Source organism: Salarias fasciatus, chromosome 11 (assembly GCF_902148845.1).
Source record: "Salarias fasciatus chromosome 11, fSalaFa1.1, whole genome shotgun sequence".
NCBI classification, from domain to species: domain Eukaryota; kingdom Metazoa; phylum Chordata; class Actinopteri; order Blenniiformes; family Blenniidae; genus Salarias; species Salarias fasciatus.
This window is the reverse complement of record NC_043755.1, coordinates 33,140,425-33,164,191: the sequence shown is the minus strand read 5'-3', so window position 1 is coordinate 33,164,191 and position 23,767 is coordinate 33,140,425. Positions and strand designations below refer to the sequence as shown.

At 51.9% G+C, this 23,767-nt stretch overlaps 1 protein-coding gene across 8 annotated transcripts in view; it reads left to right on the top strand.

Annotated features, from left to right (window-relative positions):
* Nucleotides 1-23,767, top strand: part of mef2d (myocyte enhancer factor 2d) — an 87,040-nt gene that overhangs the window by 48,143 nt on the left and 15,130 nt on the right. For 5 of the 8 annotated variants that reach the window (XM_030102011.1, XM_030102016.1, XM_030102012.1 and 2 more), the window contains 3 exons: nt 9,655-9,792; nt 18,184-18,415; nt 21,734-21,790. In XM_030102011.1, the coding sequence (XP_029957871.1) occupies nt 9,655-9,792; nt 18,184-18,415; nt 21,734-21,790 (427 nt within the window). Of the gene's footprint in view, nt 1-9,415; nt 9,542-9,654; nt 9,793-18,183; nt 18,416-21,733; nt 21,791-23,767 lie in introns of all 8 variants that reach the window. The other 3 variants (XM_030102018.1, XM_030102015.1, XM_030102019.1) reach the window with 1 other exon arrangement.

The following is a 23,767-nucleotide window of genomic DNA, read 5'->3' as shown; positions in this document are numbered from 1 at the left end:
GAGTTGTTGTGTTTTGTTGTGTTCAGCAGGAGTTTTGTTGTTTCTCTCATGTTTACTGCAGCCGAGCTGCACAGCAGCATCAGCAGCATCTTCCGTTTCCACGGCAACGGCGTCGCAAGGTTTCCCAGAAACGTTGTGCTTCCAGAGTCTCCGGGCGCCGTTGTTGCGTGAACAGACGGCTTTCCGTTTTCAGCTGAGCACGCTGTGGCGAGCTGGAGGCCTGGGTTTCCCGGAGGTCAGGATTGGAACCTCCAACCTCGACGTGTTCGGAGCTCAAACGAAACGAGACGCTCCGACGTCTCGGGTTCGGCTGAGTCGCTCTGTACTGCTGCCAGCGACTCCCCTCACGTCTGGACTCCGGTCCAGGTTTTCTTCAGGCTCATGGAGGGGGGGGGAGGAGGATGGGGGCGTGGCCTGCGTTCGTCAGGCGCCGCTCGCACACTCTCATGCCTTGCTGACCCTTTTATACATGATGGCCTCATGAATTGAGCAGGAGATGGTTGGCCGTGTGCGGCGTGCACGGCGTGCACGGCTCAGCACTCGCACTTCATATGGAGCGGCGGCGGCTTCAAGCAGGCACTTCATGCTTTTTCTCGCTTGTTTCTTTTCCCGCTCGCCGCTGCAGGACTTGGTGCTGGGTGAACCGGTAGCGGCGAGCCAGCGCCACGGCGAGCCAGCGCCACGGCGAGCCAGCGCCACGTCTCCGCCGCCGTACTGAACCGCCGGGTCAGGGAGGAGGTCTTTGTCTGTTCGTCAGTCCGGTTCTGCTGTGATCGATGTCGGTGTCGAGCGTTCAGAGCTGCTCTGAAGCCGGCGGTACCTGGGCGGTGACCTTTGACCCAAAGCGATGAGTTTATTTTATCAAGCATGTCACTGGTAGAAACCCAGAGGCTGCAGACGGTGCTTGATTCGGTTCTTCTCCCCCTGTTAAGGTCACATGACCTCCGGCTGCTGCTTTCAGGCTTCTGTCTTCCTCCGAGGAAAACTAGAAACACGTCAGTCAGTCTCTAAGCGACCTCCAATCAGTCTCCTCGTCTCGTTTATCACATTCAGTCTCATGAACACGGACTGTTGGAGGAGCTTTATGTGTTCCTGCCTGACGGCTGGTTCGAGCTCGTCTTCAGCAGTAGATGTGGATTCATTCTGGAGAAGTGAGTTTGTGACCTGAAGCTCAGCGGTTCGAACCCCAAGACTCCATGGATGGGATGGGTTGACCGGGGGAGAAGCATCAGCTTGTATCATGAATCAGTGTCTGTAGAATCAGCTGCTTCACAGCAGCAGCTGCTTTTAGAACAGACTCTGTTAACCTGGTCGCTTTACGGCCACGAAGAAAACCCAGAGTGTAAAACAGCCTCAGCCGATTGAAACGGCCAACGGGAAATTTCCAGTGTGAGCTCCAGGAAGACCTGCTTTCTTTGTTATTGTTGTTGTTGTTGTTGTTGTTGTTTGTTATTGTTTGGTAGAGTGAGGCCATCAGTACAGAAGCAAAATGTGTCTTCTAGGAATTTCCCCTCTTAATGGTTGAAATGTTGTTGGTGAAAGAGTTGTGTTCTGTTTGAAGGTAGCTGAAGGTGGTGCCCCCCCCCCCCCCCCCCCCCCCCCCCCACCCCGTCTGTCACTTCCTCTCCTCCTTCCTCCTGATTCACTCGGTCACGACGGCTCTTCCTCCGTCCTTCCCGTCCTCCTCTCTCCGTCTGTCTCAGAGTGTCAGCAGCAAAGCCTTTCTGTGGGCCGTGCTGCAGCTGCAGATGGCTCTTCAGAGAGAGTGTGTGTGTGTGTCTGTGTGTCTGTGTGTGTGTCTGTGTGTGTGTCTGTGTGTGTGTGTGTGTGTGTGTGTCGTGGCAGGGCGTTGGGCTGCTCCGGGCCACATCAGCTCAGGCTCCACTGCCTCTGTTTGTGTGCGTACATGTGTTTGTGTTTTCAAGTGTGTCGCTCTGTCTCTTTCTCTCTCTTTATGTGCGTTCATTAAAGTGTGTGTGTGTGTGTGTGTGTGTTTGCACGCGAGTGTGTGTGAATCCACCTCTCTCTCTCTCTCTCTCTCTCTCTCTCTCTCTCTCTGTCTTTGCACGCTCTGCAGTGGCCCATGAGAACGCCTCATACAATATTCAGGCCTGGTGAGGCACTTGGTTTTGTGTGTGTGTGTGTGTGTGTGTGTGTGTGTGTGTGTGTGTGTGTGTGTGTGTGTGTGTGTGTGTGTGTGTGTCCTACATGGGAGCATCCCTCCTGTCCTGGCCCTCCGCCCCTCCCCGCCGTTTGTCCTCAGCCGTCCTCCTCCAGATGTGCTGCAGCAGCGCTGGGCTCCCTGTTCAGCGGGTGTAGTGGGTGGAGTGGGTGGAGCGGGTGTACAGGGTGTAGTGGGTGTACAGGGTGTAGTGGGTGTAGTGGGTGCAGCGGGTGTGTTGGTGTCCCGCGCCTCCATCTCCCATCAATCCTTGCAGCCTGGTCTGATGAGGCTGCTCCACTCGCTGCTCCGTCAGCAGCAGCTTTAACTCCGCCCAGAGATTCCCGTTGGTGTTCGAGGCCGAAATGTTCCTGAACAGCAGGACGTCTCAGTTCAGCAGGGCTGTCAAACATAAGGCACGAGGGCCAAATCCAGCCCGCAGAGGATTCCAGTCTGGACAAACTGTAAAGATTTCAAAGAAAATATAGACTTTTTTTAGAAGTGTAGCAGTAACGGACTGTTGACTCAACCTTTCCAGTGAAAATGCTTCAGTTTGAGAAAAGTTTCGTGTTTACATGGAAACACTGAAACTCCGGACTCCATATTGAGTGCTAAATTAAAATGATTTTTCTAACAAAGTGAACAACATCAAGTTTGATCAAGACAATTTTTTTTCTCTTCTATAAATGAAGTTAGATGGAACCCAGTGACAAGAGAAAATAACTTATTAATGATTTCTAGTGTTTGGTTTTACTCTGAAAAGCCTGTTGAAGGTCTTCACTGTGGAGAACTGGAGAGAAGTGTAGAGTTTTATTACCGGCTGCCGAATCCAGATGAGACCATAAAAAAAAAAAAAAAAAGTGAGAAAGCATCTTCATTAATAACAGAAAACGCCGTCTTCTTCACATCCCTCTGCCTCTGGCCTGACTTTTCTTGTCTCAGTCACATGGAAGCATGTTGTGAACGGGACGGCCGCAACGGGTTAGAACGACTCGGCTCGACGGGCCACGTTAGAACGACTGCGGGGGGGGTGGGAACAGCCGGGGTGGGGGTGGGGGGGGTGGGGGGGGTGGGGGGGGGGGGTGGGCAGGCGGCCTGACAGAACAGGAGAACTCCACTACTCCACTGTAATTATTAAAGATTATCTGCACTGCCACTTGGTGTAGCATCGAGAGAGGGAGGGAGGAAGAGGGACACAGAGAGAGAGGAGGGAGGAGACAGAGAGAAAGAGAGAGGGAGACAGAGAGAGAGAGAGAGACGGGGGGAGGAGGGAGGATAATTGGATCGTCACAAAATGTGCCCATTTGCTGCTCTGCTGTGGGTCTCCGAGCAAGTGCTTCTGAGTATGAATTATGAAGTGTGGATATAGTCACGCAAGCACACACACACATACACACACACACACACACACACAAACACAAACACACGAACGAGGTTCGCTGTGTATGTGGGTGTGTGTTTGTTTTCATGACTTACGAGGACGTTTCCCCCAGAAACGCGCTGCACACACACACACACACACACACACACACACCAGTATCAGGGCATCCGTGCACTTATGCCTCTGACTGCTTAGAAGCACTTAAAGTTGCATCGAGGTGTGTGTGTGTGTGTGTGTGTGTGTGTGTGTGTGTGTGTGTGTGTGTGTGTGTGTAAGCGTGTGTGTGTGTGTGAACATGGAGTCAGTATTCGTCACACGCTCAGACATTCCTTCACTCCAGTACGAGGCTGAGAGGCAGTGCATATGCACACACAGCCTCTCTCCCAGATGCACGTGCTGTGTGTGTGTGTGTGTGTGTGTGTGTGTGTGTGTGTGTGTGTGTGTGTGTGTGTGTGTGTGTGTGTGTGTGTGTGTGTGTGTGTGTGTGTGTGTGTGTGTGTGTGTGTGTGTGTGTGTGTGTGTGTGTGTGTGTGTGTGTGTGTGTGTGTGTGTGTGTGTGTGTGTGTGTGTGTGTGGGCAGCCTGCCTCTCCTGTCAGAATGTGTTAATGCGCTTGACTGCAGATCCCAATCAGGGCAAAGAAAGGAAGAGAGCGAGCGACAGAGAGAACGCGAGCGAGGGAAGCGCTCGGAGAGGCGGCGATGAAAAGGAAAGGAGAGGAGAGCGGTGGAGGGGGTGGGGGGGCTGCCCCTCCTCTCCTCTCCTCAGAGACCGGAGGGTCTGTGGGGGGGGCAGGACCGGGTCCAGGGGGTCCTCAGCCGTTTCCTCTGCTTTAATAGCTGCTGCACTTCAAACAAACACTGCATGACCCCGGAATAATCAGAGGGCATCCTGGGAAATCCATCCTGGTCCCGAGCCCTGACCGCTCCGCCCTCCGGGCTGGAGGTGGTGCCTTTGTTGCTGCTGAGATCCTCCTCTTCAGATAATCCCTCTTTTCTCTCTGAACTCTGGAGACTTGCTGCTAAGGCCTGTCATGTCCTCGGCTCCTAATCCGGGCTTGATGGGGTCAACAGGAGGCCCGGTGGCCCCGACGGGATTGGTCAGCGCCGGTCAGGTGACCCGACTGACCGGAGGGGGATTCCGATGCAGAGAGGCTCCGTGTACACGACGACGTTTCCAGTGGAAACGCATCGTTTTTACACTTTCCTCTCAGAAAAGCTTCACGTTCTTTAGCATGCTGGGCCACCAGGGGGCGCCAGGCTACTGGGGGCCCCGGTTGGGCGGCGCCGGGCCACCAGGGGGCGCCAGGCTACTGGGGGGGCCCCGGGGGCCCCGGGCGGGCGGCGACGGGCCACCGGAGGGCGCCGGGCCACCAGGGGGCGCCATGCAGCGTTTCAGTCACGAATGAGTCCTTTACCAACGTTTGAATGTTCAGTGACTTGGTGCACCGTTGTCGTGGAAACAGACTCCAGTTATTTGTTATTCTTCTTCTTCTTCTTCTTCTTCTTCTTCTTCTTCTTCTTCTTCTTATTATTATTATTATTATTACTATTATTATTAACAATAATAAAAAGCTCTGGAGCAGCAAATGAACGTTAAGACATGTCAGGTCTGTTGTCTTTCAAGATTTTTCTGTTTTCAGAGCGTTTTGTGTCCTTAAAACTTGAATAATTAATGATAATATTTTCAGTATTTATAAATATAAGATCAATTACATCCACAAACAAAAGATGACCAAAGATCAGACGTTTTGTTTTCCTTTTAAATACGATAGTTTTGAATGTCTGAATGCTTATTAAAAAGAAGTTATTTGAATGTCACCAGTTTCAGTTGATGACGATGAAAAAAAAAGAAGATTTAACCCATGTGGACTTAAAGAAGTACGTCGCCAAACTGCAACAAAGCCAAAGAGAGCTTTCTGAATAAGATGTATGGCGGTAAAACAAGGAGGATGCTCCGTTAAAGATACCAGGAGGAGTGCATCGATGGTCTCCAGATCCTGAGGCCTCACAACGCCTTTCCACTGTGGAGGAAACGGTTCTCCGCTTGATGAGTCTGCTGATTGTCTCCCTGTTTGGGAAGAAGAGACAGCAGGGCAGAGGAGGACAGGCCGAACAGAGCAGGTCCGGGAGAAGAAGGTGAAACAAACCAGAGGAGGGAGGTGGACGAGAGGAAACGAGCAGCCGGGGAGGTTCACGCATGAGACATCAGGGGTGGGGGGGGGGGCGACCAGCAGCTCGGAGAGCTGGAAGCAGAGGGCGGGCGGACAGGCGGGTGGGCGAGCGAGCCAGGGAGGGAGGGAGGTGGAGAGGGCGGGGCTTGTGATCCGCCGCAGCCAGTGAGAGGCCGGCGTGGCGCTCTGCAGGGTGAAACCTACCCTGGCAACACAATGGAGCGACGAGAGGGAGACGGTGGACAGGTGAACAGATGGCAGAGAGAGGGAGGGAAGGAGAGAGAGAGGGAGGGAGAGAGGGAAGGAGAGAGAGAGGGAGGGAGAGAGGGAAGGAGAGAGTTCTGTAATGTAACACCAATGTTCGCTGTTAAAGAGAGTGGGAAGAGAAACAAAGAAGCTGCGAGAGTCAGAGAGGGACGGATGCCCATGTTTGCACTGTAACGTTCACAAAATATCACTTCACACCAACTGTGTGTGTGTGTGTGTGTGTGTGTGTGTGTGTGTGTGTGTGTGTGTGTGTGTGTGTGTGTGTGTGTGTGTGTGTAAGCAGCTGGAGACAGTGTGAGCGTCACTTGTTCTTTTTTTACTTCAAACTTGTGGTCACATGCAGGATGGAAGATTCTCGTTTTCTCTTCTGTTTGATTGAACTGAGGAGTGTGTGTGTGTGTGTGTGTGTGTGTGTGCGTGTGCGTGTGCGTGTGCGTGTGGAGGCAGGTTACACCCCAGACAGGTGTGATTTGATTGGTTTTTGCTCCGTTTGGGACTCGTTGGATCAGTTTCAGGCCGAACTGGACGTTACGATGGACGAAGTGTTTCGCTCGTTATCGTCTTCATTCTGCTGTTTTCTGACGCAGAGTTTTAATAAACCGGCACTTTCAAGTGTCTCTTCCTGTTTTCTCAAACCTTTCAATCTATTTGTGTTCAAAGCCAAAAAGCTTTTCCAGTTCCTCTCAGGCGTTTGTCGTTTTTTGTGGAGTCCAGGGACAGAGGAGGCTGAGCGAACGCCACGTCCTTCAGGCTTTCAGCGCAGAAACAGACAAATTACATTTTATTGTAAATTCTGCAAAGTTACGGAGGGCTGGAATGGTCACCTTCACCCAAGACAGAAGGTCACACACACACACACACACACACACACACACAGAAAACACATTGAGAACATGCAAACTCCTCACAGAACTTCTGGATTTGAGTCAATCTGGGCCACGAAGCTCAGCGTCTGAAATGTGTGTTTCAGAAAAGTTCTGCGTTCAGATGATGACGTTCTGAAAACCATGAGACTCGCTGCTGTGATCAGTAACGGGGATCGCTGGTCTGGACAGATGTGCAGAAGAGCTGGTTACTCCAGCTGTGGAGCGACGCGCAAGAGCAGCATCTCAAATGAGTCAGGTTTTCTCCCGTTTCCATGGAGACGGTCGCAGCGTTTTCCACAAACTTGCGCCTCAGGAGCAGTTTTCGGCGGCAGCGAGCACCGTGTGCTGTGGTAGATTTCTCAAAACAAAACGTTCTTATCTGAACAGTTTTTCCACCGAGCAGTGAAATGACCAAACTGCAGAACGCTGGCAGGTTCCTTCACTTCTGGACCTTCTCGGAGTGTTTGCATGTTCTCCTCCAGCAGCGTCACTGGCCCACTTCCAGGATGCGTCCTGTCGTTAGAACAGGGAAAAGAGAGAGAGAGAAACCAGACAAACTCATGAAGAACTGAGAAGAAGTTTCATGGATGAGTTTAAGGACCCGGTCTCGTAACGTCTGCCGCTGTTCCCCGTGGTTAAACATGGCCGACACGCAGCAGCTCCACGCCTCCATCACGCCGTCGCACGCCGTCTTTGTCATGTCAGAAGCTGTTCCGCACTGGTTTGTTGTTATTTGTCCCTCGGTGCTTTTGTGCGCTGGATTTTCAGGTCAGAGCACACACACTCCTCTCCGCACACACACTCCTCTCCACACACACACACACACACGCTGCTTTCCATGAACCGTGCACGCCGGGCGCTGGGTGGCTTCTCGTGCTCCCGTGTTAAATTAGCATCCGGCTGCAGATCAGAGCGCCGTCTTGCTCCGCTGCGTCAGCAGAGCGTCTCGCGTCGGAACAAACGTGTCTAATAACCCGTTTCTGTGGGCAGATGAAACGCCGCCGCGATAATAACGACTTAATGAGATTCATATCGGAGAGCGCTGTTGTTATTAGCGCTGGAAGTCTCTCTGCCTCTCCGCTCACATCCAAACGGCGCCATTAGCCTCCTGCCCTCACCTGCTCGCAGGATTTAAGGCTAATTCGGTGGAAATGAAAAGCATGCGTCCGCCTCCTCGGGGCTGAGTTCGCAGGTACGACTTCCTGCCAGCCTCCACTTCCCGGGCTGGATTGCTCGCGGTTGAATCATCCCTCTCACTTAGCGGTGATTGTGCGCGGTGGGAGTCGGGGAACCGGCGCCGGTGTTTTAATCAGACGCTTCAGTCACACCTGGCACAGCAGGGGGCCGTCAATTAAAGACGATATAGGCTGTGAGGAACGTCCTGCGTCGTCCTGGAAATCGAACTTATGGACAAGTTGTTCCGTGGCAGCAGGCTGGGATGGCCTGGAGCGGGGGAGGGGGCCGTTAGCGCCGGGGCTAGCTTCAATTTATCCATCATAGAATAGAAATACTGAATGAAAAAAATAACACAATAAAATATTGTTGTTCAAAAACCGTGAGGACGATTTAAAAAAAGTCCCTTTTTTCTGCCGACGGCGTTTGTTGGACTCTGACAGTTAGAAATGACTTGACACAAAGTGGGTTTTCTTCAAGGGCACTGTCTTCTGTCTGCTCTTTCAGAATGCGTCTCTCTGCAGCACTCGGTGCTAAAGCCTGTGTTTGGACTCCAGAAGGTTCTCCAGCTTCAATTTAAGATCCAGTGAGGATCTATCAGCGCCGCTCCACGGTCAGCGGCCGCCGGGAAAAGCTACTTACCAGCAAATCCTGTTTAGCAGAATCCCCTGAAAATAAGAGCATCTCTCTCTCTCTCTCTCTCTCTCTCTCTCTCTGTTTTCTCGTCCTTCCAAACACCGAGGTAGCTGGACTGCCATTAGCTGAGGTGATAACACCACCGTGTGCTCCTCGCTCACCCTTCACCCTTCTGCCACAGTGAACATCTTTCCTCGGCCGCCCTTTAAGTGATGAGACCCAGAGTCTCCGGTTCAGGCGGGACTCGCCGGACGTGGTTCTCCGGTTGGGAACGGTTTGCTTCACCTGCTGGGTGAGCCGGTTCATATTCAGTGCTGACAACTGCCTTGCTTGTGGGCGGCAGATGTTGTGAAAGACTCGATCAAGATTCATCAAAGGCTGAGAATGTTTTTGGTCTGTGGAGGAAACAGAAATGGATGTGGGGTCAAACTCTTCCGGTGGCCTTGGTTTGGTTCTCTGGACTGGGCAGAGTGGGAGTCGGACTCGTTCGGGGGTCTTGGTTTGGTTCTCTGGAACGGGCAGAGTGGGATTCGGACTCGTTCGGGGGTCTTGGTTTGGTTCTCTGGAATGGGCAGAGTGGGAGTCGGACTCGTTCGGGGGTCTTGGTTTGGTTCCTTCTGGACTGAGCATTGTGGGAGTCGGCCCTGCGGTCAGACTCGCCGTCTGAAGGTCTACATGGTGAATCCACGACTCTGCATGAAAACCTGACATGTCAACGTGCCCCCCTCCCCTCCCCCCCTCCTTCTCTGACCGCTTCAGACGTTGAGAAAGAAAGGCTTTAACGGCTGCAACAGCCCCGAGCCCGACGGCGACGACTCCATCGACCAAAGCCCGCTAAACGACCGCAAGACGGAGGACCTGGACAGCCTCTTCAAGCGCTACGGCGTGAGTACACCGGCTCTGGAAGCACCGGCTAACCTCGCTGTCTTCTCTCCTTCCTCTCTGTCTCTATCCACCGTCTCCTGTCTGTCCGTCTGTCCGTCTGTTTGGGAACGAAGGCTCTGAACAAGAAAGAGCACCGGGACTCTGAGAGCCCAGACCCCGAGGAGCCCTTCTCCCTCACCCCCCGCACTGAGGAGAAATACAAAAAAATTGACGAGGAGTTTGATAAAATGATGCAGAACTATAGGCTGTCAGTGAGTACCTCCCACCACTCTGTGTAACCCCGCCCCCTCCACCCCCCACCCCCCGCTGCTGCCACCGGCCGCACAGCCGGAGGCTTCCGCCTGCTGATGGCGGACTGACTACTCACAGAGCACTCGCCTTCACCCCACCCCACCCCACCCCTCCCCCGCTTCACCTCTCTGCACCAGCATCCATCCCATCATCATCCTGCTTCACCAATCACCCAATCAACCAATCCCGACCCATTTCTGCTGTGAACCTGAGAAAAACACACAAATTAGTGCAGAAACGATGAATTAGAGCTGCAGCCGACGGTCATTTCATCAATCTTCCTTTAGCTACCTGCCGATACCGAGCACCGATGCAACTACTGACCTTTAACTACCTGCTTGCACCAAGTACCGATACAACTACTAACCTTTAACTACCAAATATTCATAAAAGTATTTATTAAAGGCCAATATATGACTTTTTTTTCAAAATGAACAGCAAGTTGGAGCATTGGAACAGTTGGACTTTGTTCATGTTAGCATCGCTGGTGTTTGAGCCCCAAAACTCTTTAGCATGTAGCATGTAGCACTGGATCAGCTGAGCAGTTAACTACTGACTAACATCGTTTTAACTCTGCCGGTGTTGCTTTGACCGTCTTTCTCCTCTGTTGCAGGTGTAATTCAGCAGCCATGAAATCAGAATAGCTCCAGACAGCATGAATGAAGTTAGAATTACAGGAAACCTTCCAAAATAGATAGTTCCAACTGCAAATCTCAGTGACTCTTGGTTCAGTTGATCCCGTTCAGATGATTCAGTTTGCTGAACTTCACTTCAGCCGGGTGATAAATGAGGTGATATTTCGTTTGCAGAGTAACTTTAAGGAACTGGTTGTTAAAAAGTGTGAGTCTGCTGTGAGTCTTCATCTGAAGTTCAGTCATCACAGTGGAAATCCTCCTCAGGAGCATTCTGACTTTAATGCCGCCTTTCTGATGCGTCTGCAAGTTCACCAGCGTACCAGAATCAACAACGGAGGGAGCAGAACGCTAACTGGCTCCCTGCTTCTCACAAAAGTTGGCATAGCAACCGTTATCGTGGGGGGAAATCATGTTTTCTGGTAATAATCAGCCGGTTTGGAGCCTCTGGGCGCCGGGATGAAAGCAGCGATTGTGTAATAATGAGCAACATTAAAGGGAGCAGCCTGCAGCTGCTGACACACCGAGTGTCCCCCCACGGCGCCGAGTGTCCCCCCACGGCGCCGAGTGTCCCCCCACTGCTCCGAATGTCCTCCACATCGCCGAGTGTCCCCCCACGGCACCGAGTGTCCCCCCACGGCGCAGAGTGTCCCCCCACGGCACCGAGTGTCCCCCCACGGCACCGAGTGTCCCCCCACGGCACCAAGTGTCCCCCCACAGCGCAGAGTGTCCTTCACATCACTGAGTGTCCCCCCACGGCGCCAAGTGTCCCCCCACTGCTCCGAATGTCCTCCACATCACCGAGTGTCCCCCCACGGCACCGAGTGTCCCCCCACGCCGCCGAGTGTCCCCCCCGCAGCACCGCGTGTCCCCTCCAAAGTGCTGAGCGTCCCTCCTTACAGCACCGAGTGTCCCCCCCACAACGCTAAGTGCCCCCCCCCCACAGCGCCGAGTGCCCCCCCCCCCCCCCCCCCCAGCCAGCAGACCTGTTCGGGGCAGTGCCAGCGGGATCGGGGGGGTCTGGGTCGCGGCGCCGTCCTGCTCCTCCTGTCTGCTGGCTGGCGCGCCGCCAGGCCTCTTCCCCTCCTCGCTCTCGCTCTGCCAGGTTCTCAGTGATTCATTTTTTCCTCCGCGCTCAATTATGGCATTAATGTCACTTTAATGTGGACCACTTCATTTACAGCCCCCCCGCCGCCCGTCCCCCCCCCCCCCCCCCCGCCCGTCCGCCCCTCCGTTTGCTCACCTGGGAGGGAAGCAGGAAGGCAGTCTGGAAGGGGAGGAGTTTATTCTGAATTAATTTCGTCCTTCATCGATATTTAACAGAATCGGCCTCTAAAGTTTACGTTACTGACGGAGAAGCCCCGATGCCGATATGGGTTTGGGGTCCGACGGCGGGAATCAGAGGAGCCTGAATGGAGAAGACGAGGCGCTGCTGCCCCTGACCTCTGACCTATGACCTGTCCCTCGCCGCTGCCCCCCACCCCTTGCTTTACCTGCCAGCTCTCACAGCGCACACCTTTCCAGCGGAACGGGAGCGTGCACGCCGCCTCCTCCCCGCCGCATCGTAATCCGCAGCATGACAGCGAGGGGCCGGGAAATACAGGCTTAATCCCACTTGTACTAAAATACCTCCAGGGGGGCGGGACGCTGTGCTGCCGGAGCGTGAAAGCAGAGCGGCAACCCGAGGTTCCCCGGTTTGATCCCCTCTGGCTCCAGATTCCAGCTCAGGAAAATGAACGGGACATAGATGTCCCCTGGTGCCCAAGGGAGAACATGCAGACTGTGGACGGTATTTCAACCCATGACCTCCTGGCAGTGAGGCGAACCGCTGCTTCACCGGGCAGCCAGATCACGCCGACTCCTCCTGGAAAGGCTCCTGTCTGCGCCAGTCCCGAGTTCCTCCGGGTGGATCAAAGGCTGAAGGCGTGCACCGCGGCGTGCACCGCGGCGTGCACCGCGGCGTGCACCGCGGCTGACGCTTCATTCTTTGACTTTAAGTTGAAAAGAGTCCAGATGAATGAAGCTGAAGTGGAATGGAGCGGCTGAACATGAAGCTGCTCCGTCGCTCCGTTTCCTCTCAACAATACGATGCCGCGATCACGGAGCTGAACGAGGCAAACACAAACAGAAGAGAGAAAGTCTGAAAGGCTTCCAGGGCGGCGGGGGGGGGGGGGAAGTAGGCCGCGGTTGAATTCATCCTGAGTTACGCTGCATCCAGGAACCAGCCTGGTGGAGAGAGCAGCTCTGAGAGAAACCAGGTTAGCGGCTCTGTTCTCCTGGCTGACGAGGCCCAGAGCCTCCAGGAGCGCCGGCAACAAAAAAACAGCTGATTCTTCAATATTGGTCCAAAGTTAAGGCCCTGACACTGAGATGACCTGTGGGGTCACTGAAGGTCAACAAATCCTGTTTATATGGAAACATAAAATAACAATCAAAACTATAAAGGAAAACTGAATGAAGTGCCCCTTTTCTGAACGTTCCACATATTTCAGTCTCACACTGTGTTGATTGATCCACCGATACCGATACCGATACCGGTACCGATACCGGCTCTGATACTGCCAAGAGTGCTCAGACTCGGAAAAGCTCTGTGATCAAACCCGGGACGTCTGCCGTTTGGAAATTATTCGATAATGAGAATAAAATGCTACATGCTACATGCTAAAGCGTTTCAGGGCTCACACATCAGTGATGCTACATGCTACATGCTAAACCGGACTGAAGTCTGACTGACTCGGTAACGGCGAGCTGGGTGGAGGTGGTTTCTTCACTCATTTTTTTCAGATTGAGTTTAAACGAGGCTTCACAGTGGTTTGAGGTTAATAGTGGTCCTGGTCCTGGTCCTGGTCCTGGTCCTGATCCTGGTCCTGGTCCTGGTCCTGGTCCTGGTACTGGTCCTGATCCTGATCCTGATCCTGGTCCTGGTCCTGGTCCTGGTCCTGGTCCTGATCCTGATCCTGATCCTGGTCCTGATCCTGATCCTGGTCCTGGTCCTGGTCCTGGTCCTGGCCATGCCAGAACGTGGTATCGATGCATCCCTCTCACAGACCTCAGATGAAAGCCCGCAGCGTGAGGGCGACTTTAAAATTCATGTTCAGGGAGGCTGTGAAGAGGTTTGGAGTTGTGTCACCCGTATCCTAGCAACTGGAAGCCGGCGGGGTCACCGAGGGGTCGCGGAGAAGTGCTCCTGAACAAATTACAGCCGAGCGCAAACCGGCAGCAGACACGATACCTGAGGACGCCGCCGCCGAGCCAGGCGGGATTCAAACCGCAGACACTTTAGTTCGTCGGCACAGATTTTGTTTTTCTCAAAATTGACATTTCCACTCAGGTTGACACCATTTAAATAAGATTATTTCAGTAATGATTAAAAAAATTTCAAGAAAACATGAAACCAATCTTTGAAAAAGTAAAAGAGAGATTATCAAATTAAAGTAAATAAAGCAGATTAACTCAGGTTAGTATCGAACAATATAAGAAGAATTTTTACTCAACAGGACAATGAATGAAGAAAATCTAAATAACACAGTGAAGGAGCTTCAATACCAGGCTGCAAAGAGAGAAGAAAGTCTTATTTTGAAAGTATGCATTCTATTTTCTGTTAGTCTGTTTTGAGTTTTATTTGGAAAAACACTTGACTTCTGTCAGCGTTAACATCGCCATCCTTGTTAAGGCATTTTTATACGCCACCCTGCTTTTAATTTGAAAGCACAGATGTTGAAACCATGCAAGACTCGAAGGCCCTCAGTCTAAACCTGCCCCCCCACCTCCACCGCCCCCCCACCCCACCCATAATCCCCCCACCGTTTAAAACAATAAATGAAGCTTTCTGCTCCTCAGCTCTGTGAGGCTAAATTCCCTCTCAGTACTCTGGGTTCACACACCTCTGCGCCATGCCCCCCCCCCCCACCCCACCCTCCATCCATCACCCCCCCATGCTTGGCCAGTGTGCAGTGGTGCAGTGCTGTCAGCCGCGAGCTTCACCCTCCCTGGCCTCCATTCACAGCTCCGCCTGCTCTCCTCCTCTCCGCCGTCTGACGGGTGAACTCGAGTCTTCAGACGTTCGGAAAGGTGTTTTTTTTAGCAGGTGGCTGGAAGAGAAAATCTGAAGTTCAGCCGAAGAGAGGGAGCGTCCTTTCTGTGCACCGTTAAAAATGAGAATCCAGCGTTGAATGAAACCGGCTCAGTGAGGGAACCTTCCATAAGTAAAGGGCAAATAGGAACGAATCAAACGTTTGAGTCTCCAGCCCTGTTTTGAGTTGATATTTGAGGCGGCCATGAAGTTAGCCGGTTCAAATCCCACCGTGGGTCACCAGTAAAAGCCTTCGACCCTTCAGTGCTCAGGAAGTTTATCCAGCAGACTGATGAACCCGCTCGGATAAAGACTGGAACATCTTCAGACACCCGACTCGGCCCGGTCCGACTAATTCAATCACTTTGATACAAATCAAACTTTCAAATCACATGGCTTGAACTTGGAAGAGAGCAGAAGGCAGCCTGGTGTCAGAGCCGGTCTGATTGAATCTATTCAGTCTGCTGAGCGGGGCGGATGAAACCTGAAAGGACTGGTAGTTCAGCGCCTGCCGGATCTCAGCAGTCACCACCAGTCCGCTGGAAGGACAGAGTGCGACGTGAAACACTGCTCAAGTGAAAAGACCAGCAGCCGGGAGAAGATTTCCAATCAAGTCCTGTTCAGGAAGTTCCTGGGAGTCTCACGGGGAGCAGACTGAGATCTGGTCAGTGCAGCACCAGAGCAGAAATCAAGTCGGAAAGAAGAAAGTCGGTTCTGACTTTCAAGGTTCTGTGAGATGTAGACGTTTCCCGGACAGGTTCCTGAAACCCCAAGTCAGCAGGACGAGTCCAGGAAGTGGACCACAAGAGTCCAGTCCAGAGAGTAGACTACAAGTGTCCAAACCAGGAAGTGGCCGACAAAAGTCAAATCCAGAAAATATAGGAAAAATGTACCGGAAATAGATCGCAGGTGTTCCTGAAGTGAGTACAGGAAGTGGACTGTAAGTGACCAGAAAGTCGGCTAGAAGTGTCCAGGTACAAGTGTCCAGGAAAGAGACTACAAATGTCCAGAAACTAGGCTAGAAAGGTCCAGGAAGTTAACTGCAAGTGTCCAGGAAATGGATTCCAGTTGTTCTTGAGGTGGACTACAGGTGTGCAGGAAATGAACTGTAAGTGTCCTGAAAGGGAACTGGAACTGTCTGAGAGGTGGACTACTGCCATCCAGGAAGTGGACTACTGCCATCCAGGAAGTGGACTATTGTCATCCAGGAAGTGGACTACTGCCATCCAGGAAGTGGACTATTGTCATCCAGGAAGTGGACTACTGCCATCCAGGAAGTGGACTACTGCCATCCAGGAAGTGGACTACTGCCATCCAGGGAGTGGACTACTGCCATCCAGGAAGTGGACTACTGTCATCCAGGAAGTGGACTACTGTCATCCAGGAAGTGGACTACTGCCATCCAGAAAGTGGACTACTGTCATCCAGGAAGTGCACTACTGTCATCCAGGAAGTGGACTACTGCCATCCAGGAAGTGGACTACTGCCATCCAGGAAGTGGACTACTGCCATCCAGGAAGTGGACTACTGTCATCCAGGAAGTGGACTACTGCCATCCAGAAAGTGGACTATTGTCATCCAGGAAGTGGACTACTTGATTCCAGGAAGTTGGACTACTTGATTCCACAGAGCTGCTTTGTTAATCACGCTGCTGCCGGATCCAGCGCCCGGCCTCGTGTGAACCCCGCAGTGGATTTATGAGCTGTTGTCATGACGGAGACGAGAGCAACAATCCAGACCAGCTGAACGCTGCTATTAGAGCAACCCGAGCTTGGTAACACCTCCCCGGGTCCTGGTCCTCCAGACCCCTGGTCCCCCGGCCCCCCGCCCCCCGGTCCCGGGGCCAAACTGCTCTACTGCAGGGATTCGTGCAGAAGGGCCCAGACTCCTGCCAGAGCTTCGGCGCTCGGCGTTTGAACTCTCTGAAGCGCGGCTCTGTTTTTAGCTGATCATGTGAAAGATTCTATTATTTCGGGAAACTGAACATTTTAAACATTAAAGGATTCAATTATACGACTGTTTCAAAAGCTCCTGAATATTCAAGTTATTGTAATAAATCTAAAGACCTTTTTTCCTGCTTTCACATGAAGGAAAGAAATGAACTTCTCTATAATTGTTCTATTTTAAAGATGCACTGAAAGGACCAACTTCCTGATGAACAAATGGAAATCAGAAATGTTTTTATTTTCAGTTATTTTTCTCCACATTCGGGACAGAGTTGAAAGGTTCGTTCAAGGACGCTCAGCCCTCATTCTCGCTCTTCTTTTCTATTTCTATTCACTTTTCCGTCCTGGTTAGCGCCGATACAGTAAAGAGGAAAGATTGCAGGAGCTGCAGAGGAGAAAGTGACAGAGATGAAGGGCGGGAAGGTGCCCTCGTCCTCCTCAGCGGCGAACTGGGTCCCAGGCAGTGCGGCGGTGCGGCGCTGGCCCACATTCTATTTATAGAAGTCCTTAATTTCAGATTGAGCTGGAACAGGGTGAAATGGGTCGGTGGCTGGACGGCCGCGGGTCCTCGACCTTCAGGGGGTTTTTTGTGGGCTCGTCTGGTCGTCCGCTCCCATCAGACCGGGCGTCACTCACAACCCAAGTGGCGGTAGAGTAGAGCGAGGCGTCCTCCGATCCCGGCGCTGCGTCGGACAGCGGGACGGGGACGAGCAGGCGTCTCCCGGCGGCGGGCGGAGCCGGGACGCTGCCGTGCACGGTTTGAAACGCCACCAATAACAAGCTGCTGCGACCAGAACGGGGGCCGGCATGAGCCCCGAAAGGCCCTCGCTACTAAAACACCCAGCATGCTTCAGCACAGGGCGCGCGCGTGTGTGTGTCTCTGTCTGTGTGTGTGTGTGTGTGTTTGAATGTTCACAGGGATGGATTCAGCTGAAGCCGCTGGATGCCTCAAGATATAAAGATGTATTCGTGCATCAATTTGAAACACATTTGTGGTGTAAATCTGAAGGAAAAGAGCACTGCAGGGGGGAAAGAAATGTTGTTTAACACTGTGTGGCAAATTATGATCACACTGAAGCCTCGTTTACATGACAATTGGAAAACGAATCACTGAGCAGCATTTCAGCAAAGCTGCATTTTCCTTCGTTTCCGTGGCAACAGACCCCCAGTGTTTCCAAAAGTTGGATGTTCGATGGCTTTGAGCGCCGTCGTCGTGTAAACGTGTCTAAAATGTGACGGAACTTTTACAGTTTCTGCTTTATTGTGAAGGAGGCCTGACTGTTCTGCTCATCCAGGACGTCAGGATTTCAGAGTTTTTCTCCTTTAAACAAACTTCTGTTCAAAATAAAGACGAATTAAATCCACTTCACCACAACATTTCTGATTTTACTTTCTCAACAGATTAAAAAAAAGATTTTTTTTTTTTAGTATGTGTTAAATAAGTTTTTTTAAACAGCTAGTTTTGCAGAAAGTATTTTTTGCATTTAGAAAGAGTGTGTGTGTGTGTGTGTGTGTGTGTGTGTGTGTGTGTGTGTGTGTGTGTGTGTGTGTGTGTGTGTGTGTGTGTGTGTGTGTGTGTGTGTGTGTGTCACTAACTGATCACGTGTCAGTTACTGTATGTGTCTAAGTGTTCCCGCCCTCCACACCCTAAGCCCCGCCCACCACGCTCTAAGCCCCGCCCTCTCCCTGTCTCCCCACCAGTCCACGGTGCCGCAGCCGACCTTCTCCATGCCCGTCACCGTGCCGGTGTCCAATCAGAACGCGGCGGCGGCGGCGGCCCTGCAGTTCAGCAGCAACCCGGCCGGCGCGCTGGTCACCACCACCTCCTTCGTCACCTCCACCCTCACAGACCCCCGCCTCCTGTCGCCGCAGCAACCGGCTCTGCAGAGGAACACGGTGTCGCCGGGGTTGCCACAGCGACCGGCCAGCGCAGGTGAGAGCGGCCGCCGGGGATTCTGGGATTCCAGTCTTTAGCAGTGTTTTCCTTCTCCTGTGAATCGTTGAAGTCGGCGCTCCAGCCGGCGAGCTGCAGCCCTGAAGGCCTCTAGAATGCGTGTTTGATGGGTGTTGTCTGATCTTCAGGAGAAAAAGCTGCTCCAGCTGGAAAGGGATTGATTTGATGTTTTTTTTAATTCACTCTGTGCAATAAAAACAAGCAGCGGCTCTCCAGCGCTGCAGCCTACATGTAAGCCAATTTGCCGTTTGTGGCTTCAAAACAGAACCAATAAAGTGTGAATAAACGGCCATTTCCAATACATCAAGCCCAGTAAATACAGCTTTCTTCGTTTCTCAGAGGCGAGTTTGTAAAGATCGTGCATTAAGGAGCTCATTTTAACTGACTTGTTAAATATAATCGACCCGTAAACCACCGACAGTGACTGGCAGAGCAATAAGCTCCACAGAGCCGCAGTCTCATAACCGGGCAACAAATCAGTGTGTGTACATCATGTATGTATAAATTCTCTACGTAAAGAATGTCGCTGCTGCATTTTTTATGTCCTTAATGGCCTTTAAAGTGGCGCTCCACGGAGTCCCTCTTCACTCCGCCTCTCCAGTGAAAACTCATCATCTTTCTGTTTTCGCTCCAGAAAAGTTTCACGTTTACGACTTCAGCGTCCAGGAAGCCGCGTCCTCAAACAGAAACAGTCCAACAGCCATGCAGTCAAGAGTGGCTGCATTGCAGTAACAGCCAACAGCACCCACTAGTGGCTTGGCATGCTCACTGCACCACTTTCAAAGCGCTGCCATGGAAACAGAAATGCAAGCTGATCATCTGTTGCAGGGTTCTGCAGCCTTCACGACCAAAAGAACCATTTCGGTGACTTTCAGTCAAAGCCCAGTAGTTCTGGAGCATAAAGAACATTAAACCGTTACAATGAGGCGGATGCAGCTCAGGAAGCTTCATTCTTGGTTTTGACGAACAAACAAAAAGTAGATCTTATGTTGCATTCATCAAGTTTTAACTACAGTTCAGAATAGTGAACATTGTATTATATTGAACCTATTTCTGTTCCTGATTTTAGCATTTTTGTTCTTTTCGAGCTTTTTTTGTTGACAGTTTTGAAATTTTAGCTGTTTTCGCCATTTTACCTCTTTTTAAACAGTTTTCTCTGCTTTTTTCTGCCATTTTTCATTTTCTCATGTTAGAAATTGGAGACATTTCAGCTGTTTTAAGCTGTTCTATCATTTCCCCCCATTTCTTGTGGTTTTGCTATTTTTCCCAGTTTGACTTGAACCTTTTTTGGACCGCTTTTGAACCAAGAGTGATGAATCATATAATAATTTAAAAATAGGTTAAATGTTTATTCAGGTTTCGCGTCGTGAAGGCTTTATGGAGCCGCTGCAGAGGGACTGAAGAGCCACAGGTTGAACACCCCTGGTTTATACATATATTTACAGTTAGCCTACAGCAGTAATCCATGTTTTTGAATCCCTCAGTTTAGTCTCAGCACAATAATAAATCACTACCAGTCCAGTTAAAGGAGCAATAAGTAAGAAATTTACTATAAAATCAATAAAAATCATTGTCATTTTTCTCTGGTAACTGAAGAAACGTTTCCTTTAAACAATCAACAAAATGGTCAAGTTTTTTTTTTTTTGTTTCCAAAATGAGACGGAACAACTCCAATGGGTCATGTGACATGATATTACTGACTGCACCTTTAAAGGAAAAAAAGTCTTGCACACACACACACACACACACGCAGTAAATGGGCAGTCGCTCACGTGCACATGCATGCAGCGTTCAGAGCGTTGTGAGACGGCGGCGACTCCTCGCCGCTGCGAGGCTCTGCTGGAGATTTGGGTCAGTCTGAGTGGAAAGTGAGCGAGCGGCGTCCGTCAGCCTGGCTCTGCACATGTGGCTCCGATCCCTCCGTCAGTCTGTGCTGCTTCACTTCCTGTTGGGCTGACTTTTAGGAAGGTTTGTCGTTTGACCTTTGACCCAGACGGGTGTCCCAGCTCGTTTTCGGAGCTTCCGTGAGACGAGCGCCGTCAGCGCGTCGACGCTCAGCTCGGCCCGCGGCTCTCAGACCGGCCAACGCCGGCGGTAATGGCTGACATCCATCACGTGTCTGACCGCCGCCGCCGTGTGGCGAGGCGATTCCTCAGCCCCCGTCTAAAAGGATTTGTGCCCCGTTTCGTTGCTGCGTCTGGGACGAGGTTACTTATCAGGCTTTGTTCCGAGCAGCGTAATCTCATTGTAAGTCAGAATGAGGTGATGTAACGCGCAACAAATGCATTACAGCATCTTTCATAACATGCCGTGGCTTTTACATAGCAGTAATGGACCCCCCCGCCCCCCCCCCCCCCCCACACACACACACACACACACACACACACACACACACACACCGTGCCACATTGCCACAGATCTCCGGGGTCATCGGCTCTGCTCTCTGGGGCTGTTTCCCCTCATATTTCTGTCCCACCAGGTATTTTTCCGTCACCCTTCATGACCCGAGCTTTCTGCTCAGCGCTGCAGTCGAAACACCGAACTCTCACCGGAGGAGGAGCGAGAATCAGTGTCAGTGGAGGAAAACTGCTGCCAACCTGTCCCCAAACTCAGAAGAAACCCTGATTCTTCAGGAACCTTTCAGTCAAACCACATTAATCTAACAGATATTTTATTGGAACAAGATTTCATTTGAGATGGTGTTAGGGTCAGGGTCAGGGTTAGATTAGGGTTATGTTGGGTCAGGGTTAGATTAGGGTTATGTTGGGTTAGATTAGGGTTAGGAAGCAGTCGTCAGTAGAGGTTCGATTAAAGAGGAGATGAATCAATATGAATAAGGATGATTATTCTCAGAAGAACTGAAACATCAGTGGAAGGAAGATGCTCTGTAATCTGGATATAAACTGAAGTGATCGGACAGTAAATCCATCCCTGTCTGGTTTTAGATGATTCTTCAGGTTTAACCTGAGACTGAAACCAGTCGGCTAAATCAATCATGTAGCGTTAACAAAACATGCATCACATTATTTTTTTTCCACAGTTTTATTTGCTAATGAAGAGAATCTGTGTTAAACTGTTAAATGTCATATTTCAGTAGGAGTTCTCACTTTCTCCACTCAGACTGTGTCCTGAGTGCCGTTGAGCAGCTCTTCAGTGTGAGCTGAGCTGAAGCCAGTGAAGGTCCTCCACAGCGCACGGCTCTGTTTTAATGACGCTCTTCATTTAATGGCGTTCTTCATAACGAGGCGTTGGCTGTGCCGTGTGTTCACGGTGTGTGTTTTCTGCTTCCTGCTGCAGGCGCTCTGCTGGGAGGAGATCTGGGGAACTCCAACGGAGCGTGCCCGAGCCCCGTCCGTAAGTCCGCCGCCGCGAGCCGGACGCCGCTCTCTGCTCTTTTTGTCGAGCGTGACTTACAGCCGGAGCAATGCGGACCGTTTGCCTGCGCGGCCACGTGCGCGGCCACGTGCACGGAAACACCTGTCGGCCGGCGACAGCTGAGCCGCCTGTAAACAGTCCAGAGAACAGAAGCTGCTTCACAGGTTCAGGCTGTGAGGGAGAAACACGGGGGGGGTGGGGGACAGCGCGTCCACAGCCGACTGACGGCACGCCGCCGGTCTGGGAAAGCAGCGGCGGCGCCGCTGATGGACGGAGGAGGAACTTTACTGAAATGAAAACAGAGAAACGTCACCGTCTAAACGCGGCTGCGGTGAAGTCTGGTTTTCAGGAAGAGTGAAAACCCGCTGGCGTCTCCTCCTCCGCCCCCCCTCCTTCATCCTGTCTTCCTCAGCTGTTCTCCCTCGTCTTCTCTCTGGATTAACCCCCCCCCCTCCCCCCGCCGGTCCTCGTCTTGGCACAGGACTCTCCTCAGAGGTGACTTTGACGCTGGCCAGCAGCTCCAGCTCCCCTAAATCCCATTAGCCGGGCAGATACTGCAGCCAGCCGCAGACACAGATATGGTGGAAGAGGGGTGTGTGTGTGGTGTGTGTGTGTGTGTGTGTGTGTGTGTGTGTGTGTGTGTGTGTGTGTGTGTGTGTGTGTGTGTGTGTGTGTGTGTGTGTGTGTGTGTGTGTGTGTGTGTGTGTGTGTGTGTGTGTGTGTGTGTGTGTGTGTGTGTGCTTACACACTCACATTGTGGGGACCTGGTGTCCTTGTGGGGACTAGAGAAAGATTCCGTGTCCAGGTGAAAGTTGTCGGTTCAGATTAGTTTTGGTCGAGTTTAGAGTTGAGTTGATGTGTGTGTGTGTGTGTGTGTGTGTGTGTGTGTGTGTGTGTGTGTGTGTGTGTGTGTGTGTGTGTGTGTCTCCTATATTCACTCTATAAACATATTGTCTCAGGACGAGGTGGGCCAGATGCCATCGATCGGGGTGAACCGTCCAGCTCTCCATACTCTGATTACTTTTCCAGGATGTCGGCGACGCAGTGGAGTTTTTTTTTTTTTTTTTTCAAACCTCATTCGATAGAAAACCTTAGATCCTCAAACTGAAGTGATCATAGTAGAAGTGGATCTTTTTCCACTGAGCGCCGTTTTCACAGCGGTTCATTCATCTCAGAACAGTCGTTTAAAGATTAAAGAAAAATTTACACAAAAGACGAAACGAAAAAAGACGAAGTGAGACGAGGAGCCGTTCAGTCAGGGTTCGCTCTCTGAGGCCGTTCACACCGCAGCAGAGCCACAACAGAACTTCCTGAAAACGACCAGGCAACGGCTGTGTGTGGATGGAAACCGGTCCTGACCGGTCCTGACTGGTCCAGACCAGTCCTGACCGGTCCTGACTGGTCCTGACTGGTCCAGACCTGTCCTGACCGGTCCTGACCGGTCCAGACCGGTCCTGACCGGTCCTGACTGGTCCTGACTGGTCCAGACCTGTCCTGACCGGTCCAGACCGGTCCTGACCGGTCCAGACCGGTCCTGACCGGTCCTGACCGGTCCAGATCGGTCCTGACCGGTCCAGACTGGTCCTGACCGGTCCAGACTGGTTGGAGTAAACAGTTGTTCTGCTCCTGCTGGTAGATGAACAACAGTGGAGACTTCCAGAATGTCAGGACTCCACAGTCCATAGTGTCCTCTTCCTCCTCCTCCTCCTCCTCTTCCTCCTCCTCCTCCTCCTCCTCCTCCTCCTCCTCCTCCTCTTCCCCCCCCCCCTCCTGGTGTTTCTGTCGTTCTCAGCTGTTGTTCGGGGAGTCAGGGATCAGGGATCTGGGAATGTCACCATTGACGTCACCCGGCATTCCTCACATTCCCACGCCCGGCCTCGTGTAACAGGAGACATCGGACTCACACACACAAGCACACAAACACACACACACATAAACACACACACTCTGAACTCA